The sequence below is a fragment of the Salminus brasiliensis genome, chromosome 19 (assembly GCF_030463535.1).
Source record: "Salminus brasiliensis chromosome 19, fSalBra1.hap2, whole genome shotgun sequence".
Classification (NCBI taxonomy): domain Eukaryota; kingdom Metazoa; phylum Chordata; class Actinopteri; order Characiformes; family Bryconidae; genus Salminus; species Salminus brasiliensis.
In genome coordinates this window covers 33,972,334-33,991,992 of record NC_132896.1, presented here as the reverse complement: position 1 = coordinate 33,991,992, position 19,659 = coordinate 33,972,334, and the positions used below count along the sequence as shown (strand labels likewise).

At 42.8% G+C, this 19,659-nt stretch overlaps 2 protein-coding genes across 2 annotated transcripts; both read left to right on the top strand.

Moving 5' to 3' along the window:
* Window positions 1-1,012: 1,012 nt before the first annotated feature.
* On the top strand, window positions 1,013-7,769 carry adh5 (alcohol dehydrogenase 5). Its single transcript, XM_072662948.1, has 9 exons — window positions 1,013-1,061; window positions 2,583-2,684; window positions 2,789-2,930; window positions 3,758-3,845; window positions 3,975-4,194; window positions 5,343-5,603; window positions 5,837-5,972; window positions 7,375-7,513; window positions 7,600-7,769. Exons 1-9 carry the CDS (start codon window positions 1,044-1,046, stop codon window positions 7,622-7,624), a joined length of 1,131 nt encoding a protein of 376 aa, XP_072519049.1. The 5' UTR covers window positions 1,013-1,043; the 3' UTR covers window positions 7,625-7,769.
* Window positions 7,770-9,579: 1,810 nt separating this feature from the next.
* eif4ea (eukaryotic translation initiation factor 4ea) lies at window positions 9,580-18,253 on the top strand. The gene is made up of 8 exons (XM_072662949.1): window positions 9,580-9,647; window positions 10,704-10,807; window positions 12,209-12,304; window positions 12,948-13,011; window positions 14,026-14,139; window positions 15,005-15,144; window positions 15,805-15,937; window positions 17,603-18,253. The coding sequence occupies exons 1-7, from the start codon at window positions 9,630-9,632 to the stop codon at window positions 15,917-15,919; spliced, it is 651 nt and encodes a 216-aa protein (XP_072519050.1). The 5' UTR covers window positions 9,580-9,629; the 3' UTR covers window positions 15,920-15,937; window positions 17,603-18,253.
* The last annotated feature ends 1,406 nt before the right edge of the window (window positions 18,254-19,659 follow it).

The following is a 19,659-nucleotide window of genomic DNA, read 5'->3' as shown; positions in this document are numbered from 1 at the left end:
TGCCTTGAAATCACTTACACTAGGTTTTGGAACAAGGATGCTGCAAGGATTTGATGGCATTTGGCCATAAGAGCATTAGTGAGGTCAGGTACTGATGATGGATGATTAGTTGCAGATCAGAAATGTCAATCAAACTTATCCCAAAGGTATTGTCTGGAGCTCCAGAGCTCCAGCGCTCCAGCGGAGAAGTCAGCCCTCTGTCTACTGGAGTTGAGCATTGAGAAACTGAGAGAGAGATAGCTAGATACTTTATTGATCCTGAAGGACATTTAGCAATGAGCATGGCAGCTCCAGAGCCTCCTGTTTTAATGGCAGTGCTTTTCTATGGAGATTAAACCAGCTGCCTGTGTCAGTAATGGGTGCAGCCTGAAGTAGCTGAACTCACTCATTAAAATGAGTGTCTGGATACTTTTGCTCGTATAGTGAATGTATAATCAGTGGCAGTAGTCTCTCATCTCTGGAGGGGACCACATTGATTCCCCCACTGGAAGAATCCAGCATCACACAGCAGCGGCCTCGTACCCGAGCCTGGACGGCCTTTGACGAAATATGGATTTCTGGAAAGCTGCTGATGTTTATTGGAAAATGTGAGACGCAAAGAAGAAGCTGATGGCTAATGACTTATCAGCTGGACCTTCAGCCTCTGAGTTAGACAAGAAATCAGAGCCAGTCTTTGACCTTTGACCGTCAGTGAGGTCAGCTCAAGCAGATCGAGTCAATACATTTAAATAAAAATTAATTCATTAATTAAAATAATTTTTCGTGTCTCTACTGGCTGATTTCTTCACTTTACTGATCTTTTTTCTCGTACTTACAGAATTATGTGAAACTTTTCTAAGATCGGCTGAACTCTCTTGTGATTGGTTCCCGAGAATCAGTGAGCCAATCACGAGCAGCAGCGCGGCAGTAGCGATGAGAAGAGGAACGCCCTGGTGGCGCCGCCTTAGCGTCGTGCTCTCTGATTGGCCGCTTTTGGACAGTGGCTCGTCTGTGATTGGTGCAAATCGATGAAGCGAGTCTCTTCTGCGCTGCTGCTGCTGAACATGGCCACGGCTGGACACGTGAGTGTGTGAGCTCCACAGATTCAGACCTGGACATACAATAATCCGCGAATGAGCAGGAGAGCCGTGCTCTAACTCAGCCTGGCTGCTTTTTAATAGGCTACGGATATATTTTGTGCAGTTGTGACAGTTTGGGAGTGTGTGTGTGTGTGTGTGTAGCTGTGCGAAGCAGTAGTGTGTGTGTGTGTGTGTGTGTGTGTGTGTGTGTGTGTGTGTGTGTGTGTGTGTGTAGCTGTGCGAAGCAGTAGTGTGTGTGTGTGTGTGTGTGTGTGTGTGTGTGTAGCTGTGCGAAGCAGTAGTGTGTTTGTGTGTGTGTGTGTGTGGTACACGAAGAATAGTGCATGAGTGTGATTTAGTGTCATTAATGGTGTGTATATGAGTGTGTTCACTGTACGGAAGGTGTGTGTGTGTGTGTGTGTGTGTGTGTGTAATGTTAGTGCATGAGTGTGTAATTTATGCACGCATTTATATATATATATATATATATATATGTGTGTGTGTGTGTGTGTGTGTGTGTGTTGCACACAAAGTAGTGCATGCGCGTGTTGCACAAAATGTGTGTATTAGCTGCAGGGAAAGTGTGTTATAGGTGCACGAAAGCTGTGTGTGTGTGTGTGTGTGTGTGTGTGTGTGTTGCACAAAACAGTAACGTTAGTGCATGAGTGTGTGTTGCATGTGTATTTCTGCATGAATTATACTTGTGTACGTGTGAACTGTATGAAGTGTGTGTGTGTGTGTGTGTGTGTGTGTGTGTGTGTGTGTGTGTGTGCATTAACAGTAATAAATGAGTGTTGCATTAAGTCTAGTATAAGATGCATGAATAGTGTGTGTGTATATCGGTATGTGTCTGACTGTGTGTGTGTTGCACGCAAAAAGTAGTGCAGGAATGTGTGTTTCACAAAAAGTGTGTATTAGCTGCAGGGAAAGTGTATTATAGGTGCATGAAAGCTGTGTGTGTGTGTGTTGCACAAAACAGTGCATGAGTGTGTATTTCTGCGTGAATTATACGCGTGTTAACTGTATGAAGTGTGTGTGTGTGTGTGTGTGTGTGTGTGTGTGTTGCACAAAACAGTAACGAATGAGTGTTGAATTAGGGTTGTATAAGCTGCATTAAGTGTGTGTGTGTGTGTGTGGGTGTGGTGCCCACAAAGTTTGTTTTGCACAAAAAGTGTGTACTAGCTGCAAGGAAGGTGTGTGTGGGTGTGTGTGTGTGTGTGTGTGGGTGTGTTATTAATGGTATGAATGTTTTAGACACACAAAAGTGGTGTGTGTGTGTGTGTGTGGGTGTTGCACGTAAAGTAGCTAGTGTTGGGAATCTACACACACAGATTCATTGTGCTGGACTGAGCCCCCCCCCCCTCTCTCTCTTATGTAAGAAGTGAAGCTTTCCTTCATCAGTTAAAGTTGAGGATTTGCTGAGTCTGCGTTTCCTCAGCTGCTGCTGCTCAGTCAGTGTATCAGAGTGAACACACTCCGACTCGCTCAATAACAGGCCTGGATTATGTGTCGTTTTGAACGTAGGTCATCAAGTGCAAGGCCGCGGTGGCCTGGGAGGCCGGGAAGCCGCTGTCTGTGGAGGAGGTGGAGGTGGCGCCTCCCAAAGCCCACGAAGTGCGAATTAAGGTGAGCGTTCCTAATCGTTTCTGAAATGCCCGAAAGACCCCAGTGTGATCAGCCTGCATCTGCTGCAGGAGTGTGCCTGAGCAGGAGTGTGTGTTCCTGTGCAGGTCCACGCCACAGGAGTGTGTCACACTGATGCCTACACCCTGAGTGGGAGTGACCCAGAGGGGCTGTTTCCAGTCATCCTGGGACATGAGGGAGGTGGAACGGTGGAGAGCGTGGGAGAGGGAGTCACCAAGTTCCAACCAGGTGTGAGAGAGGACCTTCATTACAGCGAAATTCAGAATGCTTGAGGAATATGAACATGCATTATGTGTCCAAATGTTTGTGGACACCTATTCGCCTGTAGAGAAAGACTGCCAGTAGAATAGGACTCCCTGGAGCAGATAAATAAACATGAAGCTATTGGCACCATGTCTAATAATGCCAGGTGTGGACTAGAGGGGTATAAAGCCCCCCCAGCATTGAGCTGTGGAGCAGTGGAAGAACTGGATGGGGGAGCTTCATCCAATACTTTTTGGATGAGTTGGGGATGATGAGGTGAGGTGGTGATCATAATCATCCAACATCCTGACCTCACTAACGTTCTCGTTGCTGAATGCAGTCAAATCATCACATGCAGTCAAATCATCACAGCTCTCATCACATACTCTGGACAGTAGAGACATCTCCTCCAACAAAAGCAGGAGAAGCAATGAATGAGCGGGTGTCCCAATACTTTTGTCCCTTTAGTGTGTGTGTATATAGCCACATAGAAAATCTCTTAACATAAGGCACATATTTAAGGCCCTGTCCAATAGTGTTAAATCTTTAGTATCTCCCAGTGTAAAGAGGATGGAGGTCTGGGTTCTGGAGGATCTACCACCCAGACCAAGCCGATGGTTAAGAAACTCTCAAGTCCTCAGTTGCTTTTCATTGCTTTGAGTTTGGTGAGCAGTGGTTAATGTGAATCTCAGGGGAGGAGGGACATGGGTAATCTGTACGGAGAGTTTGGTGAACCGAAGAAACCCCCCGATGCCACTTTATCGCCCCGTTTATAATCTTATGATTTTCCTCCCTCTGCTCTGCTTGTTAAGGGGACACCGTCGTTCCTCTGTACATCCCACAGTGTGGAGAATGCAAGTTCTGTAAAAACCCCAAAACCAACCTCTGCCAGAAAATCAGGTAATCAGATGTATTCATTTCTTTTTTCTTCAACATTTATTTCCAGTGTGAGAAATCTCAGGTCAGTTCAGTGGACATGTGTCTTCCTCCTCCTCCTCCTCCTCTTCCTCCTCCTCCTCTTACTCTCAGGGTGACCCAAGGCCAGGGGCTGATGCCTGACAAGACCTCCAGGTTCACCTGTAAGGGAAAGACAGTCTTCCACTTTATGGGCACCAGCACCTTCTCTGAGTACACCGTGGTGGCAGATATATCACTGGCTAAGGTGGACCCGAGCGCTCCGCTGGATAAGGTGTGCCTGCTGGGCTGTGGCATCTCTACTGGATATGGAGCTGCTCTGAACACTGCCAAGGTCTGCTGTTTTTGCTTTTGGTGGCTTAAGCGAAAGATGATGATGATGATGATAATAATAATAATAATAATAATAATAATAATAATGTCAGTTTTGATGTGCAGCATATTGATCCACATTACCAGCTTGAAGACATGTCTTCATAGTTCAAGCAAGGAAACAAACTTTTACTGACTGAGTCAATAGAAATATCAAAAATCTATTTTTCTCTGGAGGCTTTTGAAATGGGCGTGGCCTTAAAAGTTGCTAGCCTTGCAAGGGAAGACATTGGGAAGTACATGATTTTTTCATCTGCACACTGAATTATATGTTAGATTTTACAGATGTTCAGGTAAATTACAGATGTTGTGCACCACCGGTCCCAAACCTCAACCCTCAGACACCACTGTCCACTAATTAACTCAATAACAAGCACCAACTGAGGTGCAGTGCAGGACATTTGGACCTCCAGGACCAGGAATGGTAGACCACTGCTATGCACTATACAATCCCAAAAGTGTGGATTTGGATACACACACACACACACACACACACACACACACACACACACACACACACACACACACACAGATCAGCCATAACATTAGTACCACCTGCCTAATATTGAGTCGGTCCCCCTTGCAACGGCACAACAGATTTGACCATTTGAGGCATGGACTCCACAAGACCTCTGAAGGCGTCCTGCTGTGATATCTGACACTGAGACTAACGTCAGCAGCAGATCCTTAAATAAGTCCTGTAAGTTGTGAGGTGGGCGGGGCCTCCGTGAGCATCTGTGAGCCTTAAGTGCCTGTGTACTGTCGCCGGTTCACCGGTTGTCCTTCCATGGAGCACTTTTGGTAGGTCCTGGCCACTGCATACTAGGAACAACCCCACAAGACCTGATGCCTGATGTTCTGGAGAATTTCTGACCCAGTCTGATTTGTCTAGAACATCACAGTTTGGTTCTTGTCAAAGTATCTTGTTCATCTTTCCTGCTTTAACACCTCCATCACCTTCCAGAACTGACCGTTCTCTCACTGCCTAATATGTAGATCCACCCCTTCACAGGAGATGAAGCAGTGGTGTGGATGTGTCCTGGAATATGCACTAGAACCTAAGCTGTGATCCATTTCTGATTCTCAGCAAAAGCTTCTTCTTCTCGGCAGGTTGAAGCCGGCTCTACCTGTGCTGTGTTTGGTTTGGGAGCGGTGGGTCTCGCTGCAATTATGGGCTGCAAGGCTGCTGGTGCCACCCGAATCATTGGCATCGACATCAACGCTGGCAAGTTTGAGCTAGCCAAGAAGTTTGGAGCCACTGAGTTCTTGAACCCTAAGGACCACAGCAAACCCATTCAGGAAGTGCTGGTGGAGATGACCGATGGGGGAGTGGACTACTCTTTTGAGTGCATCGGCAATGTGGGCATCATGGTAAGTGGTGAATGGAGCATACCTAGATGGTGAGACCACCACACGCATGATGGCTTGGACAGCAGCAGTTATCGAACTATGCGAACTGCATGCATGCGTCATGTGAGACTGTCTGTGTCTTGACTGGTCGTCTATATTGGGAATAAAATTGTGCAATTTTCCCAGACTGTCCTTTAATATGCAGAATATTTAATATTCAGAGATGATGAGACTCTGGCTTGTGTGTTTTCCAGCGAGCTGCTCTGGAGGCGTGCCATAAAGGCTGGGGAACAAGTGTGATCATCGGAGTAGCCGGGGCAGGACAGGAGATCTCCACACGTCCATTCCAGTTGGTTACGGGACGCACATGGAAGGGTACAGCTTTCGGAGGCAAGTCCCTTTTGCACCGCTCTCGCACAAAAAAAAAAACATTTTGGAGCATTTCTATTGGTCCAAAACTGACAGAATTTTTAACATTGTTAAAAAAGTGAGAGAAAAATGGATACAGTAGAATATCTCCAACAGTAAGGCTGGGAAGGTGCTCCTGGTCAGCTGTGGTGGGAAACTATTGACTGTGGTCCAAGGTACGGATGGATATCCTGATACCAAAATTTGGTAGTCGGTACCAGCACCACTTTAAATCCTTTGATTCTTGATACCAGTTTTGAAACCACGACTAAAAACAAACCAATTGAGTAAATGGATTGGGAGCATTTTTTCCAGCATCAGTAGTGGGATGGAGATCTTCTCTCAATATCAGTAACTTTTAAGGCTATGAACATTTTAACGACACCTGCTCATCTCGAATTCTGGATGCCTGCCTTTGAGGTGCTCCTTTTTTCATAAATGCTCGGAGGCACAATTTGCATACTGATCCCTGATCCAACGGAGATCCTGATGTCATTCCACATGTTATGGTTACCTTTCTCTCTCGTTTTCCCGCATTTCACGTGTAGGCTTACTATCCTGCCCTGTCAGTTCCAGAGAACTCATCTTCTTGCGTATCTAATGAAGGTTTCCATATAAAACAAGTATGGTCACATAGGGCTGGGCGATATTAAAAATACTATATCACAATATTTTTAAAAAAATTTTTATATATATATATATATACACGATACATGTAACCACAGACTAAAAACATCAGTAGAGGCGGATTCAGATCCTCTCCCGTACTGAATACAGTGATTTATACTCAACATCTGCTGCTCTTCATCTAATTAACCCAGTCTAATTAATGAAACCTGCAGCTGATCAGTGTTTATTAAGCACTAACAGTCTCCTACATATGCTTAGGAAAGCATATCATTATCACAATAACAAAATTTATCACAATACGATAAAATATCGGCATATTGCCAAGCTCTGTGGTCACGTTATTTTGGGATCGAAGAATCGGTTCTTATGATTCGGCCTATTAAAACCCAGCTACAGGCCTCCGAAGCTTCTCTCTGTGAGAGGGCATCTTAAAGGCTATCCCTTCTGGGCGGAAAGAGAGAGGTTACTGTGGCACGAGATGGTTACGGGAGACCTGCTTCACAGCACACAGTGTAGCGCCCCCTGCTGCATAGCTGCAGACCTGTCAAAGTGCCCATGCTCATCGCCAACATTTGGACGGAAGTCCTTCTCTCCCCCATTCAGATAAATTCAGATAATCTTCACCTGTCTGGAATTAAAAAGAGCCGCTGTCTGACCTTGAGGTTTACTACTTTTAATTTTGCAAAACAGCCTTAAAACAACTTTTTATAAATAATAATTAATATGAATTTTTCACCTCTGCTTAACTTTGCAGGCTGGAAGAGCGTAGAGAGCGTCCCTAAACTAGTGGACGACTACATGAACAAGAAGCTGATGGTGGATGAGTTTGTGACTCACACCATGCCATTCGCGCAGATCAACGAAGCTTTTGACCTCATGCATGCTGGGAAGAGGTTTGAAATGTCCTTTACCTTCCTGACCCTCATTATTAAGCTTGTTTACATGCTCTGAACTGTTGTCTCCTGTGTGTCTCCCGCAGCATCCGAGCCGTCCTGACGTTCTAAAGTCCAGCCTGCAAGATCTGCAAGCCTTAATTCACCCAGTCGGGAGCAATCACCTTAATTAGTGTCTAATCTTTGAGCACTAACACTGTTGATCTTTTTGATTACATGAGAATGTGTAGAGGAGTCAATAAAATTGATTTCAGGATGTTTTATTGCACGTTTTCTGTTTTCTACACTTTAATATATACTGCAAATAATATAATATTCTACTTATACACTATAAACCTAAAGCCAAGCTTGAATTGGTTCACGCTTTAGTTTTCTTCTCTCATCAGTGCAACAATGTGCATGTTTATGATCTCTTACTGATAGAATTAAGAATTAAAATCACTTTGCTCATATTTATCCTTTATTATATTTAAGACTAATAGATGGTAGTAGGTGTATGGTTCAAAAGGTTAAAGAAATAGTTTGTCAATTTAACTGATTCAGTTCAGTATTTATTAAAATGTTATTTTTCATTATCAATATCATAACCACCATCATATCACTATCACAACATTCTCATGACCATCATTATTACATCACTCATCACTGATATCATCACATGTCTATTTTAACTGCTATCATTATAACCATCATCATAACCACCATCACATCAGTATCATGACCATCATTATTACATCACTATCCCTCATAACCACCCCATCACTACCATAACCATTATTATATTACCACCACCATCATAACCACTATTATTACAACCATAACATCATAACCACCACCACGTCTTTTTTATATAACTGCCATCATTATAATATTACAATCAGCATAACTATTATAATCACCATTATATCACTATTACATTATTATAACCACTACCATTAGTATAACCATCATTATCACTCATAACCACCTCATCACTATCATAACCAACATTGCTACAAGAACCTAATCATTATCACTCATAACCATCATAACCACCCCATTACTACAATAACCGATATTACCATATATTATATTATTATTATATTATATTATTATAACCATCATCAATATCATAACCACCATTATTACTGCCACATCATAACCACCATGTCTATTATAACTGCTGCCATTATAACCATCATAACCACCATTATATCACTATCACAACATTATCATAACCACTATCATCAGTCATAACCACCCCATCGCTACCATAACCATTATTATTACCACCACCATTAGTCATAATCATTATCGCTAGCTTTATCACTCATAACCACCCCATCACTACCATAACATCATCATGTCAACCACTACCATGTCTATTATAACTCATCATTAGAATTATAACCATTATTATTACATCACTGTCATAATCATCATCACCACTATCATTATCACTCGTAACCATTATCATAACCACCTCATCACTATTATTATTCCTACCATAACATCATCATAACCACCATGTCTATTATAATTCATCATTATCATTACATCACTGTCATTATCACTCATAACCACCCCATCAATACCATACCCATCATTACTACTACCATAACATAATCATAACCACCCCATCAATACCATACCCATCATTACTACTACCATAACATAATCATAACCACCCCATCAATACCATACCCATCATTACTACTACCATAACATAATCATAACCACCACCATAACCACCACAATGTCTGTTATAACTCATCATTAGAACTATCATAACCATAATTGTTACATCACTATCATTATCACTCATAACCATCACCATAACCACCCCATTATTATTATTATTATTATTATTACCACCATCTCTATTATACCCAATGTCATATCCACCATCAATATCATAACTATCATTATCACCACCCTCATCTTCATCACTGCCATAACCACTCTTATTATTATCGTAACCACCACCCTCCTCCTCCTCCTCCTCCCACTCCTCCCCCTCCTCCTCCTCCTCATCCTCCTCCCCCTCCTCCTCCCCCTCCTCATCCTCCTCCCCCTCCTCCTCCCCCTCCTCCTCCCCCTCCTCCTCCTCCTCCTCCCACCCACTCCCTCTCTGAAGATGGCGGCTGCTGAGCTGGTGAGTGAGCGTGTGAGAGTTAAACAGGGTTCTAGGTGAGCTGTGGCACGCCGTGTTCTTGATAAGGTGCTGTAGAGGTTCTCCTGTGAGGAACCCTGGAGAACCCTCCGCCTGCTGCTTCGCTGACCTGCACTAACCAGCTCGCGGGACTTCATTCAGGACTTAGGCAGCTTAACGCCAGCTAGCCGGACTGCTAACGTGTTAGCTCACAACAAACGAGCTTATTCTGGTTTCAGAGGCGTTTCACAGTCGTTCTGCTGGATCTGGGGCAGTTTAATATCTCATGTAACTTATATCAGCCTGCTTAAGCAGCTGTGAGCCTCGGAGTCAGTGGAATGTGAGTTTAGCGAGCTGTCTGGCTGCTGTGGCTGAGTGGAGTTGGGGAAAGTTATTAGCCGTGGGGCTAACTGTCGCTCTGGAGTTGGGGGCGGGGCTGGGACGGGGGCGTGGCTGGGGGCGGAGCGGGGGCGGGGCTGTCAGCCTGGTGACGTTTCGCCCTGCTGAGAAAAACAGCCTGACCGGTTTAAGCTGGTTTGGATGGTTGACCAGTTTGACAACCAATCAATCAATCAATCAATTAATCAATCAATCAATCAATTAATAAATACCAGTACGACCAGTCCAACACACTCACAGCTAGCCATAAACAGGCCCCTATTGGCCCCATGCTGCCTAATAATGCCAGGTGTGGGCTAGCAGAGGGGTGTAAAGAAGCCCCCCCAGCATTGAGCTGTGGAGCAGTGGAAGACCTGTGTTCTCTGGTATGATGGATGATGATGATGATGGTGGTGGAGCTCCATCCAGTACTTTTAGGATGAGTTAAGGTTGATGATGATGCTGAGGTTGGGTGGTGATCATCGTCCAACATCCTGACCTCACTAACGCTCTTCAGTGCAATCAAATCCTCACAGCAGTGCTCCTCCAAAATCTAGTGGACAGTAGAGACAGATCAGCTCTTTTAAATGGCCTTGATGTCAGAAGAAACAGTGAATGAACAAGCGTCCCAATACTTTTGTCTTGTGTTTCATGCATTGACACTGTCTCCGTCTTTTTTAGGACATAAACTCAAATACGCTGAATTCTGAGGAAGAGAAGAATTGTGTTCCTGGGCAGGAGATTGTGATTCCTGAGGATTATATTAAACATCCGCTACAAAACAGGTAAAATAAAGGGATCTAGAGGTTGGATTTCTACCAGATCGTTATAGTATGGTATATAAATACGCTCACACTCCGGCCTCATGTTTTTGTATTGGTAACTTTCTTAAAATAAATAATAAAAACATATTTTTCAGTCTTTTATCTGACCTTATATTTGAGAAAGGAGCTGTGGTCGTAAATGTTTGGACACCCCAGTTCATATGACGCTCTTTGTTGACTTTCTAGAAATAAATAAATGTTAAATATAGCACTGTCTGCATATTTTAGACACACCGGTTTATTTGCTGGAGTTATTAAATGTGAATAAAATAAATAACAATTTGTTATTTGTTATTAGACAGGATGTTCACTTATTTTAATAAAGGTAATCAGAGGCTTGTGTAATTTAACAGGGGTGCCAAAACTTTTGCATAAGCTCGTATAAGAGTAACACATTAGTGTTATATTAAAACTGATCTCAGTGCTGTCTCCTCTCGCTTAGTGGAGTTTATGTCATAACTGAATTTTGGGAGCTGGACCACACCCTCAACTCCTCCTCCTCCTCCTCCTCTTCCTCAGCCCTATATATTCACCCTCCACCTCACCTTTGAGTCAAACAACTTCGCACCCACCTCCACCCGTCTCCTTCCTTCTCCTTCATTGCTGACCTTAGCTACAAGGGGCTCGGCTACACACACACACACATACACACACGCACCTATCTCGAAGCTGCCCTGAACTCTAGCCCCTCCCCGTTCCAGCTTCCTCGGCCGTGGTCCTTACTAGTCACTAGCACACCTGACCTGACAAGCTCCTGATGTGTGAGGAGGTGAAGTGCATAAGATAGGCTGATTATTTGATCCACAGGACGGACTTTGGGAAGCCCTGACTTTCTAAGTGACTGTTCTATATATATATATATATATATATATATATATATAGATATAGATTTTTTTCACAATACACAATATTTATCACAATTCATGACTAAAACGATACACAGACTACTAACATCAGTAGAGATTCTTATAAACTTCTACTTTTATTAATTCTATTAATTCTATTGTGTATATAATGGTAATTTATCTACGTTTTTGCATCTGAGTGTCTTGCTATCCCTTTCCTGCTGTGACACTGAGAATTTCCCCACTGTGGGACTAATAAAGGATTATCCTATCTTATCTTATCTCATCTTATCTTAAACTGCTATTCAGATTCTCTCCCGTACTGAATACAGTGCTTTTTATTATTATTTATTATTTTATTTCTATCTGCTGCACTTTATCTAATTAACCCAGTCTAATTACACTGCTTGTAATGAAACCTGCAGCTGATCAGTGTTTATTAGGCACCAGCAGTCTCCTCCGTATGCTTAGAAAAGCTTATTATCATGATAACAGCATTAATATTTGTGTGTTTCAGATGGGCTCTGTGGTTCTTTAAAAACGACAAAAGCAAAACCTGGCAAGCTAACCTGCGGCTCATCTCAAAGTTCGACACCGTCGAAGACTTTTGGGCGTAAGTTCCAGCCCTTTGCAGACGCCTTTGTAGATGAGGATAATCAGCGTTTTTCACTTCATCAGGAACTGGTTTTAATGATTTGGCCGATGGGTATATAGGCTAGATTAGGTGTTTAGGTGATCATCAATAATTAGAGAGAGACTTTAAGATTGATGTAATGCTTACTTTCCCTTTTTCTCACTATATATATATATATATATATATATATATATATAATGGATGCTATTGTCCTCATAAACTGAACTGAACTGAAGCTTTCAGTCCAAAAGTACTTTGTGTTACTGCTGGTTTAGAGACTTTTATTTTTTATACTTTATATATTACTTTTTTTAACACAAATATTATATAACACTTTATTTTATGGTCTGTCTGTATTGGTGACTTTTATTTTGACAGTCTGGTAATTTGTTTTACTGATCAAATCCCAACATTCGTATTTCCTGAACCTACAAAACATATGTTTATAATGTTTATACAGTTAAAGCTTTTGTAATGATTAATATATAATAATAATAATGCTAATAATAATAATGATAATAATAATTTAATAAATAATATATGTTAATGTTAGTATCTGATACTCTTTCTGAAGTAACGGTCCTGTGTGAAGTTTCTAATACAGAAGCTTTCCCCCCCCCAGGCTTTACAACCATATACAGTTATCAAGTAACTTAATGTCTGGGTGTGACTACTCACTCTTCAAGGTAAGCAGTGCAACCTGACCTGTTCTGTTTGCTGTTTATTATGTGTGTTTAATGGTAGTACGATATTTATGTTTGTGTATTAAATATGATAAAGGAGCTGCTAGGTTACATAGAGGGTGTTTCCTTTAGATTGAACGAAAACTCTCAGTAAAAGGCTGGAATGGTGGAAGTTAGGACTGAGTAACAGACCAGTTCACTTCCCAAGACCTCACTGCAGTTCACTCTTCACTGCTTTTGGAAACAGTATCAGAACTGTGTTATTGAGGAGAGTTACCGTGCAGCCCTAAACTCCTAAACAGGGCCAAGCAGAGTGTGGTTTAGAACTGGTGGTGTAATGGATCATGTCATGGTTCAGATCAGATCAGTTTTTAAATCATGGATCTGATGGTTTTCGGATAAGAAAAAAAAGGAAAAGTGACAGATAGATGTGTGACATTTTAGCTTTCAGGCCAAAAGTATTATGTGTTACTTCTGGTTTAGAGACTCTTATTTTATACTTTTATATTTTTACATGGTCTGTCTTAATTGGTGACTTTTATTTTGACAATCTGATCATTTGTTTTAGTGGCTTTTATTTTGACACAGCCTTTTGCTCAGGTGTATCAGTGACTTTTATTTTGTTTCCTCTCAGCCCGAGCCCATATGAGTCTCCCCCTCCTCCCACTAACAGACCTCTGCTCTCCTCTCTCACACCAGACTGATGGAGCTGCAGATGTGAGGCCGTGCTCGGTGTGTTTGCCGACAAATCCGCGGTTCATGTGTGTCTTGAACCTTGAGGGGTGATCCATACAGATCTGTTACACCACTAGTTGCAACCCAGGGTTATTTTTAATGTATGTGTGTGTGTGTGAGTGTGTGTGTGTGTGTGTGTGTGTGTGAGACCAGCTGACCCCTTGTGTGAGGAAACAAGAGAAGAGTGTGTTACCTTATAGCCGAACCCCTATATGTGTGCATGCGTGAGAGAGAGGGCAGTATGTGACCTCGTGTTGACCCCCGGTTCTGTTTTTGGAGCAGGATGGTATCGAGCCCATGTGGGAGGACGAGAGGAACAGGAAAGGTGGCCGCTGGCTCATCACTCTCTCCAAACAGCAACGAAGAGCCGACCTTGACCGCTTCTGGCTCGAGACGGTAGGTTTGGGCAAAATAATGATACTCCTCGTTATCAATTTACACTCATTTACACTGTGTATTTGTGCTCTCTCACACACACACACACACACACACACACACACACACACACAGCTTGTCTAGCCCCTGTAGAGAAGAAGTACTGCCAATAGAATAAGACTCCCTCATGAACCTATTGGCTCCATGCTGCCTAATAATGCCAGGCGTGGGCTATAGAGGGATATGAAGCCCCCCAGCATTGAGGAGCTGTGGAGCAGTGGAGGAACTGTGTTCTCTGGAATGATGGTGGTGGAGCTCCATCCAGTACTTTTGGGATGAGTTGGGGATGATAAGGTGAGGTGGTGATCATCATCCAACATCCTGACCTCACTAACACTGCTCTTGTTGTGAATGCAATCAAATCCTCACAGCAATGCTCCTCCAAAATCTGGTTGGAAGCCTTCTACCCTGGACAGTAAAGACAGTTTTTTTTTTTTATGCCCTTGATTTCAAAAGACAATTAAGACCAATGAATGAGTAGGTGTCCAAATGCTTGTCCATAATAATAATAATAATAATAATAATAAAAATAAAAATATTAATACAAGACAAATGGAGGATGTAGACCCTTGAACTGTCATTAATAATCCAATAGATTTTTTTTGTGCTGAAGGTGCTCTTTATTGGGACCTTTTATTGTAAAATGTTACCCATTTTCAATAAAAAGAGAATTTATGAGATTTTATTATTTATAAATTAATTTTAAAATATATATATATAATTTATTTATTTATTAATGCATTAAATCATCACACCAAAAAATCTTTATGCAGGTGCAAAATATTATAGATATTTAGTTTGCTGATGTATCTGGATTGTGTTTCAGCTGCTGTGCCTCGTGGGCGAAGCGTTTGATGACCACAGCGATGACGTCTGTGGCGCGGTCGTCAACATTCGGACAAAAGGGGACAAAATAGCGATCTGGACGACAGACTATGAAAACAAAGATGCAATCATGCACGTCGGGTGAGGCAGACCTGCCATTTATAGACCTTGTGGACTTTTTTTAGTACCTTAGGCTTGAGCTCCATCATGTGTTTTCATAGGGTGGGGAGAGAGCCGATGGCTGTTCTTTTGACTCGTTAAAAACATGTGTGAACATCTTAAACAAGGCTGATGCATTTTTTTACAAAGCAATTCAGTTTCTAGTGGAAAAAACAGCAGTTTCTCCCTCGCTCTGAAGCCACTGAGCCTTTAAGTATTATTTAAATCAAACCTGTACAGGTGGGGCAGCGGGGGGACACCCCTGGGGCTCTAAGGGTTAATTACAAATTGCCGAAAATTATTGGAAAGCCCAGACACCATAGTTTATCCAGACAACCAATAGTCGTCTACCCCGAGCAGCCAACGTGTTTGTGGGCACGTCTTGTGAAAATGTATCTATTGATCGATCGATTGATTTCCTTTGATGGGGTTCAGAACCCGGTGGTTGTGGCTGTGTGTAAAAATCCTCAGAGTACGACTGAAGCAAATAACATTTGCATGTGAAGCTCTGCAGGCTCAGCACATACTAACCTACAGCTGACCACACACACACACACACACACACACACACATTTCATCAGTTATCTCAACTGTGTCTTTTTCCTGCTGAATTGTGCTGATCTGGTTGCTGTATTTAAACAGGAGAGTGTATAAGGCCAGGTTAGGCGTGCCACCTAAAGTCATCATCGGATATCAGTCACATGCAGACACGTCTACGAAGAGCGGCTCCACCACCAAGAACATGTTTGTGGTGTAAGGACCGTCCCAGTGCACAGTAAGTCTCATCGTTGTCCTCTGTGACACCTTAGTTACGTTCCAGTAACACCTACTGGACACTAAAGACCTTAAAGACATCATATGTTCAAAAGTTTGTGGACACCCCTTCTAATGAATGCTTTCAGCTACTTATAGTTGCACTCATTGCTGATGAAGATGTGGAAATGCACACACATGCGCGCACACACACACACACACACACACACACAGCTTGTCTAGTCCCTGTAGAGAACTACTGCCAATACAGTAGGACTCTCTGGAGCAAATAAACATGAACCTATCTGCACCATGCTGCCTAATAAAGCCAGGCGTGGGCAAGAGGGGTATAAAGCCCGCCAGCATTGAGCTTCTCTAGAATGATGGATGGTGGTGCTCCATCCAATACTGTTGGGAAGAATTGGAGAGTCACCGTTCAGAATGCTGTAGTCCAAAACTAGGCTTAATCCCGGCCCATAGTGTTTATCCTGGTATATGGTTTTCATACTGGGATTAAGCATGGTCCTAGACTACATGTTCCATTCAGTGGAGGCTTCGTCACAGCGCAGGACGAGGCTTCGTCATAGTCCAATACTAGGCTTCGTCATTGTCCGGGCCTAGGCTTCGTCATTGTCCGGGCCTAGGCTTCGTCATTGTCCGGGCCTAGGCTTCGTCATTGTCCGGGCCTAGGCTTCGTCATTGTCCGGGCCTAGGCGTCGTCATAGTCCGGGCCTAGGCTTCGTCATTGTCCGGGCCTAGGCTTCGTCATAGTCCAGGACTAGGCATCGTCACAGTGCAGGCCTAGGCTTCGTCATAGTCCAATACTAGGCTTCGTCATTGTCCGGGCCTAGGCTTCGTCATTGTCCGGGCCTAGGCTTCGTCATTGTCCGGGCCTAGGCTTCGTCATTGTCCGGGCCTAGGCGTCGTCATAGTCCGGGCCTAGGCGTCGTCATAGTCCGGGCCTAGGCTTCGTCATGGTCCAATACTAGGCTTCGTCATGGTCCAATACTAGGCTTCGTCATAGTCCAGGCCTAGGCTTCGTCATAGTCCAATACTAGGCTTCGTCATGGTCCAATACTAGGCTTCGTCATAGTCCAGGCCTAGGCTTCGTCATAGTCCAGGCCTAGGCTTCGTCATGGTCCAATACTAGGCTTCGTCATAGTCCAGGCCTAGGCTTCGTCATAGTCCAGGCCTAGGCTTCGTCATGGTCCAATACTAGGCTTCGTCATAGTCCAGGCCTAGGCTTCGTCATGGTCCAATACTAGGCTTCGTCATGGTCCAATACTAGGCTTCGTCATAGTCCAGGCCTAGGCTTCGTCATGGTCCAATACTAGGCTTCGTCATAGTCCAGGACTAGACTTCATCATTGACCAGGAAACCGACTCTCTCATTTTTGATCTATAATCTGATGTCGAGTGAGCATCTTGGCTATAAACATTGTTTCCTGGTCCAATCAGAATGCAAGGTTGTCTTCATAATTATAATAATTTTCATGCTTTTTTGACAGAGACTTCATAGCCCCTGTGCATAAGCACTGAATAACGTCTGTAAATCAAAGCTAGTTTTTATTTTATTATTTTTTTATGTTGATGTAACTTGATAAGTGTCTAAGACTGTACTGTTGTACTGTCGGGACTGTTATTGTATTTATTTATCATTTAGCATTTTGTGATTGAATTTGTTACAGCGGCTGCGACAGCCGTCCTGTTCCCATGATGAAACCAAAGTTACACCGGGAGAGAGCGAGCGAGCGAGAGGAATTCCGAGGATCAGCACACTACAACAAGTAATGTTTTAATGAAATGTTGATCGAGGGATGATTGTGGATTTGACATAAACAGACATGATCAATTAGTGTCTTATATCTGTACATGTATAAACGCAGAACCATATTAATGTGTGTGTGTAGTGTTGGGTTGTTTGTGACTGATTTGAGGACGTAGAGTGTGTTATATATGTGTTATTATAGTTCTATTGTGTTTCATCATTTGCTTTGTCACTTTTCTAATTTTGGTTTGTTTCAGATTAAGGTTTGATTTGAATTTTTTGGTAAAACATGATGTTATTTTTTTATGGATTATTTTTGTATTCTGGCCAAAATGCAAAAAAAACCCCCACAATTCAGGTATTCTTGTATTTCAGCTGGACAATGCCGAGTCCATTTGGACCCTGTTGTAAATGTGTATGATTGATATTTTCTATTACACTGCGTTCTCTGCGCTGGTGTGTACACTGAAACAATGCTAAGTGTGCTTCAGGCTTTATGATAATGGGAGCTAATCTGAAAGCCTTGTGTGATAGACGACTGTAAATAAACGTGTACAGTGCATTGTCTTAACCCAGTGATTTACCCAGTGTTTAATTCTTGTTCCGATTGTGATCAGCTGTTTGTCATCACGCTCACCCGCTACACACTGAGCCTGTGCCGGCAGGAACCATAAAGCAAAGCCGTAGATGATGTATCACCGTAAAGCAGAGCTTCCTATAGGGGAACTGCACCAGTTTCTCAAAATCACTGCATTGGTGGAGATAAGTTCAGTTCTGGAGGGACTAGTTTGCCTTACAACATCCCAGATGTACCCCTCCGCCATAAGTGCATTTTCAATGCATTTTTAAGGCCAAACGTTTCTCACAACTGTAGTAAAACAATGCATTGAGCATTTGACTTCGATTATGATAAATTAATGGTTATATAAGCTGCTAAGTTGCTCAGTGTTTGAGTTCTCCTGGATGGGGCGGAGTCACGCGCGGTATGTTTTTAAGGGGACAGTATTAATAGAATTAATAAATAAATAAAAAATTAGCTATGTCCTGATCCAATCCAGTGACTTGGGATCAGGGCTTGGTTCAGGCGTTTTATTAGATTGGGAATTGGCTTTTAAGGTTCCGATCTACTGCCGATCCTTAGGTTTGCTGTAGCAGAGCGCCATCTGGTGTCCTGCAGGCATCGTTAATTTACGTAATTCTCAGCTTCACATTTTTTTGTTCACAGAGTTCATCTGTGACGTTATTTTGCTGAGCAAAACAAAACCGAGCTTTATTTGAGCCGATCGGTGCAGTTATGGTACTAGTTAGCAGCCGAAAAACAAAAGCTATAGGTGGTTTCAATGCTAACTCTCCAATCCACCTTAAAGACTGCTGCATTACTTAAGGTGGGACGGAGAGTTCGGGAAAGAGGAAAACTTCAGCTAATAACCAGGGCAAAATCATCTGTGAAAGATTTGGAGAACTTTTTCAGTACGTGTGCAAACAACCACAGCCTTTAACACATACACTATATGGACAAAAGTATTGGGACGCCTGCTCATTCATAGTTTCTTCTGAAATCAAGAGTTTTAAAAAGAGCTGATCCTGCTTTTGTTGGAGTAACTGTCTCTACTGTCCAGAGAAGAAGACTTTCTACTAGATTTTGGAGGAACATTTCTGGAAGGATTTAATTGCATTCAGCGACAAGAGCGTTAGAGAGGACTTTGGTTCTGGCACATTTTACTGCTTCACCTCAGTTGGTGGTATGTTTCATCCATCATCCAGCAGATGGCAGCATTTCCTGATTTAGGAATGTGGAGTACAATGATACAAAATCCAGATCAATAGAGAGTAAGAAGATAGTTAGGCTACATGTCCAAATGTTTGTGGACACCTCTTCTACAAGTCTAGTCCCTGTAGAGAAGTACTGTCAGTAGAATAGGACTCTCTGCTGCAGATAAAGATCATGACCCTGTTGGCACCATGCTAACTAATAAT